The sequence below is a fragment of the Bison bison genome, unplaced genomic scaffold (assembly GCF_000754665.1).
Source record: "Bison bison bison isolate TAMUID 2011002044 unplaced genomic scaffold, Bison_UMD1.0 scf7180017864213, whole genome shotgun sequence".
Lineage (NCBI taxonomy): Eukaryota > Metazoa > Chordata > Mammalia > Artiodactyla > Bovidae > Bison > Bison bison.
The window spans coordinates 3,851,434-3,857,133 of record NW_011494785.1 but is presented as its reverse complement, the minus strand read 5'-3'; the positions used below and the strand labels follow the sequence as shown (position 1 = coordinate 3,857,133).

General features: G+C 60.0%; 1 protein-coding gene across 4 annotated transcripts in view; it reads left to right on the top strand.

Moving 5' to 3' along the window:
* The window catches only part of SLC6A12 (solute carrier family 6 (neurotransmitter transporter), member 12), a 17,428-nt gene that overhangs the window by 9,672 nt on the left and 2,056 nt on the right, over positions 1-5,700 (top strand). For 3 of the 4 annotated variants that reach the window (XM_010845016.1, XM_010845018.1, XM_010845017.1), the window contains exons 7-15: positions 489-621; positions 1,029-1,163; positions 1,525-1,628; positions 1,883-2,007; positions 2,299-2,411; positions 2,862-2,999; positions 3,705-3,807; positions 4,608-4,708; positions 5,160-5,330. In XM_010845016.1, coding sequence (XP_010843318.1) covers positions 489-621; positions 1,029-1,163; positions 1,525-1,628; positions 1,883-2,007; positions 2,299-2,411; positions 2,862-2,999; positions 3,705-3,807; positions 4,608-4,708; positions 5,160-5,330 — 1,123 coding nt within the window. The remainder of the gene's footprint in view (positions 1-488; positions 622-1,028; positions 1,164-1,524; positions 1,629-1,882; positions 2,008-2,298; positions 2,412-2,861; positions 3,000-3,704; positions 3,808-4,607; positions 4,709-5,159; positions 5,331-5,700) is intronic. The other variant, XM_010845019.1, reaches the window with a different exon arrangement.

Sequence of the window (5,700 nt, the reverse complement as noted above, 5' to 3'; positions counted from 1 at the left end):
CCTCGGCACACACGTAGCTGCCAACACTCTCCCGAGGGCGCCCGCCCAGCCCTGACTCACCCTCATGCCCTCCAGCCCTTGGCTCACATGTTCCTATCACCGTCACCTGCCAACCCCAGTGCACACCAGTCCCTCTGCTCCCCAGGCATCTGCTCACCCACCTGCTCATCAGCTGTGCCCCACCACGGGCCCCTCAGGCACGTGCCGCCCTCACTGTCTCTATCTCTCTGAGCAACAGAGAAAGCTGGATGCCTTAGACAGACATACCTGTGGCATTGTGATTTGGTCTCATGATGGCCAAGGGCTTATAGACCACAGATGAGAACGTGCTGTCCATGGGGCAGGGGAGGGGCAGAGGATGGGGTGGTCTGGAGGCTGAGATCCGTGGGGTCAGCTCTGAGGATCAGGACACCCGATGATGACGGAGGAGGCGGCTTGCTGTCCCCTCGGCCTCACCTTGCGGTGTACCCCCCACCCCTCATCTGCAGGAGACGTGTTCTCAGCATCAGCCCTGGCATCCAGCACCTGGGCGGCCTGCGCTGGGAGCTGGCCCTGTGTCTCCTGCTCGCCTGGATCATCTGTTACTTCTGCATCTGGAAGGGCGTCAAGATCACGGGCAAGGTGAGGGGCTCGGGCTCCGGGCACGCTCTTTGTGGCCCCCAGAGTCTGCAGGGACCCCTCCCCCCACTACCACCACCACGGCATCCCCCTGGAGACCTGAAAGAGAAAGTAGTGAAGGGAAGGGCCTGCTAAGAACAGGGGACGTCCCGGGAAAGGGGTTTAGCTCAACACTGGGAAAGTCTTTCTTTTTCGATATGACTGTCAAAGGCCTGTGTACATAAGCAAGCAACCTGGAGGGTGAAATAAGCCCGCCCCAGTTTGGCCCGCTGATGTGTGTCTCACCCTGTGCTGGGGAGCCCCAGACCCCCCGGAACGTGTGAGGGAGGGGTGGCAAGCTTCCTGCACTCACCCCTCCTCAGGAGGCTCGTGCCGTCTGGAGAGGGGTGACCTTGGCCTCCCCCTTGCAGGTTGTCTACTTCACAGCCACGTTTCCCTACCTGATGCTGGTCATCCTGTTGGTTCGAGGCGTCACCCTGCCCGGAGCCTACGAGGGCATCATCTACTACCTGAAACCAGATTTGCTTCGGCTCAAGGACCCCCAGGTAGGAACCTTGCTGGGGACCCTTATCCTAGGTGTCTCCTGCCCCAAACCAGATCCAGACTTCTAAAAACCTCTGGTTGCTTTTCCCTTGGTGTAGAGGCAAAATATGCCCACCACAGAAAAGAGAGATAATATAGAAGAAATTATAATATAGCTGCCCTGGAGCTAGTGTGGACAGCACGCATACACGTGATGCCCACCGCGCCCAGGACAGGAGGAGGAGGACCCACTGGTGGACGTGGGATGCTCTGAGGGGAGGCGGAGGGGCCGCTCTTCATGGGGGGCTGTGTGGTCACGCACGCCAGGCTCCCTGCAGGCTCCCCCCATCTTTTCACTACTTTCTCGGGGCCTCTCTCCCTTAGGTGTGGATGGACGCGGGCACCCAGATCTTCTTCTCCTTCGCCATCTGCCAGGGGTGCCTGACGGCCCTGGGCAGCTACAACAAGTACCACAACAACTGCTACAGGTGAGCGGGGGTGGGGCCTGGGGGTGGCAGGGGGGCCTCCCTCCTTTGTGATCGGAGACGGAGGGGTGGGTGTGGGGGCCCGAGCTGCACAAATCCAACCCTGTGGTCCGCTTTCCAGACTGGGCTCTTCTCCCGGTACCTGGCCTCGGTCTCTGTCCCCCACCTCCTTTTCTCCCTGCCCTTCACCGCTCACTGGCTCTGGATCTCCTCGCACGCTGGGCTTCTTTCTCCCTCTTCCTTCCCGTTTCCCGCAGGGACAGCATCGCGCTCTGCTTCCTCAACAGTGGCACCAGCTTCGTGGCCGGGTTTGTGGTCTTCTCCATCCTGGGCTTCATGTCCCAAGAGCAGGGGGTGCCCATCTCTGAAGTGGCCGAGTCAGGTGGGTGCTGCCTGGCTGTTTGGGAGCTGGAGGGAAGGATGGGCAGGGGACAGAGGGTGGGGTGGGGGTGGGAGTCCCAGAAACCAGATACTAGGAAACTTTCAACATTGGGGGACAGTGATTGGCACAGAGCAGGACCCCAAAACCCGGGGAGGGAGGAGGGAGAGGCGAGCGGACGGGTGGAAAGTGTGCTCCCCACAGTAGTCGACTGGCTCAGCCAGCGCACGCAGGCAGACACACACGTGCACACTCGTGCGGGCGGGCCCCCCTGATGCTGTGTGTGCCCGGCAGGCCCCGGCCTGGCCTTCATCGCCTTCCCCAAGGCCGTGACCATGATGCCCCTGTCCCAGCTGTGGTCCTGCCTCTTCTTCATCATGCTCATCTTCCTCGGGCTGGACAGCCAGGTTTGCTCCACCCCCACCCCGCCCCACCCTGCAGCCCCCTTCCCAGCTTCTGTGCTCCCTGCCAGGACTTTCCCCAGCTCCCTGGCCCCAGCCCAGGGTCGCTCCTTCTCCATTGCATGACCAGGACCTGTCCTTGAGGTTGGTGGGAGGGGAACCCCTGGCCTAGGGACCCTCTTCTGTGAGGGGTGCCTCCTTTGTCCCCCACTCCGACCCCCCACCCCCAGGCCTGACCCTTCGCAGACATGGACATGCTCTCCCAAACATCCCTCCCGAGCAGTCAGGCCACCCCGCCCCCCCCCCTCCCAGCTGGGAGCCTCTGTGGTGGAGACCTGGGCTGGCCTCACCCCAGCTCTGACCCCTGTGCCCCTGACTCTGCGGGTCAGCGTGGAGGTGGGGGCAGGGAGCAGGCGTGGGCAGTGACCCCTCTCACCAGCCCCCTCCGGCCCACAGTTTGTCTGTATGGAGTGCCTGGTGACGGCCTCCATGGACATGTTCCCCAGGCAGCTCCGGAGGAGCGGGCGGCGGGAGCTTCTGATCCTCGCCATCTCAGTCACGTGCTGCCTGATCGGGCTCTTCCTGGTCACTGAGGTGAGCGGCAGGGGCGGAGCCTCCCCCGAGGTTGGAGGGGCCACACGGTCAAGCCTTCTTGTGTTGGTTTCCTCTCCTTTGGTTTCAGGTGACAGAAACCAAACACAAGCTGGCTTAAGCAGGAAAATGAACTTTTTGAGTCAGGGAACAGATAAGTCTAGATGTTCGTTTTCAGGCACGGTTGGATCCAGCAGCCCCCAATGACATCATCAGAGATGGTCCCCTCCTTTCCTCTGATGATGTCATTCTTGGGCAGATTTTCCTCCTGGGATGTTACAGATGGCTGGGGCAGCTTTGGGCTTCCCTTGTGCCACTGGCCAACCCTGGGGACACAGGGCCCTTTTCCTGAGAGTCAGCCCTGGCTCCTCTTCAGGCCTGAAACAGGGGAGTGGGGCGCACAAACTCACAGTGAGATGGCCACAACACAGCACCTTCCAGAAGGTGGGATTCTGGGCAGACAACACAGTGGATCTACGCCACAGTCCCCGGGGTCCTCACTGAGGTCAGAGATGGTTGTCAGATGAGGCCTGGGAGGCACGGACAGGCAGGGCACACTCTAGCTGCAAGGGACAACTTCCTTGGGCTGAGCAGGGTGGCACCCCACAAGGTGGGCATCTGTCTTTTCTGGTGGGGCAGGGTGTGTCCCCTGCCACCCACCACCGCCCAGGGGAAGGTTGAAGCCTGAGCTCCATCCCCTGCCTGCAGGGCGGGATGTACCTCTTTCAGCTGTTTGATTACTATGCCTGCAGCGGCACGTGCCTGCTCTTCCTTTCCGTGTTTGAGGTGATCTGCGTCGGCTGGGTGTATGGTAAGTGGTGGGGGGAGCCTTGGGGTCCCTGGAAGGGCTGGATCTGCCCCAGGTAAGGACCAGCAAGCTGGCCTTCTGGTCTTTGTGGCTCTTTGAGCTGCTGTCCTGGTTCTTAATTTTTTTTCATATTTATTTTGTATTTATTTATTTGGCTGCTCTGGGTCTTAGTTGCGGCATGAGAACTCTTAGTTGCGGCGTGTGGGATCTAGCTCCCTGACCGGGGATCAAAACCCAGGCGCCCTGCCCTGGGAGCACAAGAGTCTTAGCCACTGGCCCCTCAGGGAAGTCTCTGCTCTGGTTCTTTTTACTTGAGGTTTATCCATCTCTGGGAACCCAGGCATTTCTCAAATGGCAGGTGGAGCTGTGCTTGGGACAACCCTGGGTTCCTTGAATAGTGAGAATAATTATGAATACCTGGAGCCTGGGATGCATACACCGCCCCTGCCCAGTGCCCCGCGTGGCTCAGCGGCCCCTTGGCTGTTCTGCTGCTTTTACTTGAAACCGAATCTGTCTCTGTGATGTGATAAGCATCTGTGTGGCCACTGAGCACCCCTGGCTCACACCCTCCGTGTGTTAGGACGTGGGTCTTCATCCCCAGGCGGGAGGCCAGAGACGCCCTGGGGGATGAGGGGGCTCCCTGTTGGGGGCAGCCTCCCCCTCCCTGAGTGTCACTCCTGTGTGCTGATCCAGTTTCCCCCACATGGTGGGGGATGGGGAGGACGGAGCAGCCGAGTCCTTCCCCAAACCCATCCGCTGCCCCCCATCCTGTCCTCACACTCTCCCGACACCCACCTGGGCAGGGGCCGACCGTTTCTATGACAACGTGGCAGACATGATTGGCTACCGGCCATGGCCCCTGGTGAAGATCTCCTGGCTCTTCCTGACCCCTGGCCTCTGCCTGGTATGTGCCCATCAGTGCCCCCTATATCCCCTCCTGCCTCTCCAGTCGATTCCGGGAGATGAGGGGCAGGGGGCTGAGTTCTGGGGCTCCTTGGGGGGCAGGTCCGTGCCCTCTGTGTGCTGGTCCCCCCGCCCCTCTTTTCTCACCGTCTCTTGGTTTCACGAGCACTATCATCTGGCCTGGTTCCTGCTCCATCCCTTCCTTTGGCAACTCTGTCGGTCTGTCGGTCTGCCTGATGTTCCAGCTGCTGGTCTACTTCTGCCTGTCTGCTTGGAGCATCTCGTCTCCCCTCCCTTCCTTCTGGATGTGACTGACGCCTTGGCCCACGGTCTGCGATGGCATCTACTCTCCACCTCCAGAAGCACCAGTGTATCTAACTGTGCTCCATCCCCGAGGAGAGGGTTCGTGGGCCCCTCCTGCATCTGTGCCTGCCCTCCCCCTGTCTCTCTAGGCCACTTTTTTCTTCTCCTTGAGCAAGTACACACCTCTCAAATACAACAACGTCTATGTGTACCCGGCCTGGGGATACTTCATTGGCTGGTTCCTGGCTGGCTCCTCCATGGGCTGTGTCCCTCTCTTCATCATCGTCACCCTCTTGAAGACCCGGGGTTCCTTCAAGAAGGTATGGGCTGGGAAAGTGGCCCTGCGGAGGTTGGACAATGGGCAGGGCATCATGGCTGGGGCAGCTCTGAGGCCAGGCAGCCCTTCTGTCTAAGAGAATCTTAAGGAGAAGGGTCTTTGAAGACCCGTGGCTTCATTTTCAGAAATGGTCAGGAGTCTAGACCTTCGGAATCTGACCTCCAGATCATCTGGGCAGGCTGACCAAGAGCAACTGTCAAAGGGTTAAGGGGTGTGTGTGCCTGTTAAGTCGCTTCAGTTGTGTCTGACTCTTCATGACCCTATGAACTGTAGCCCACCAGGCTCCTCTGTCCATGGGGATTCTCTGGGCAAGAATACTGGAGTGGGCTGCCATTTCCTCCTCCGGGGGGGTC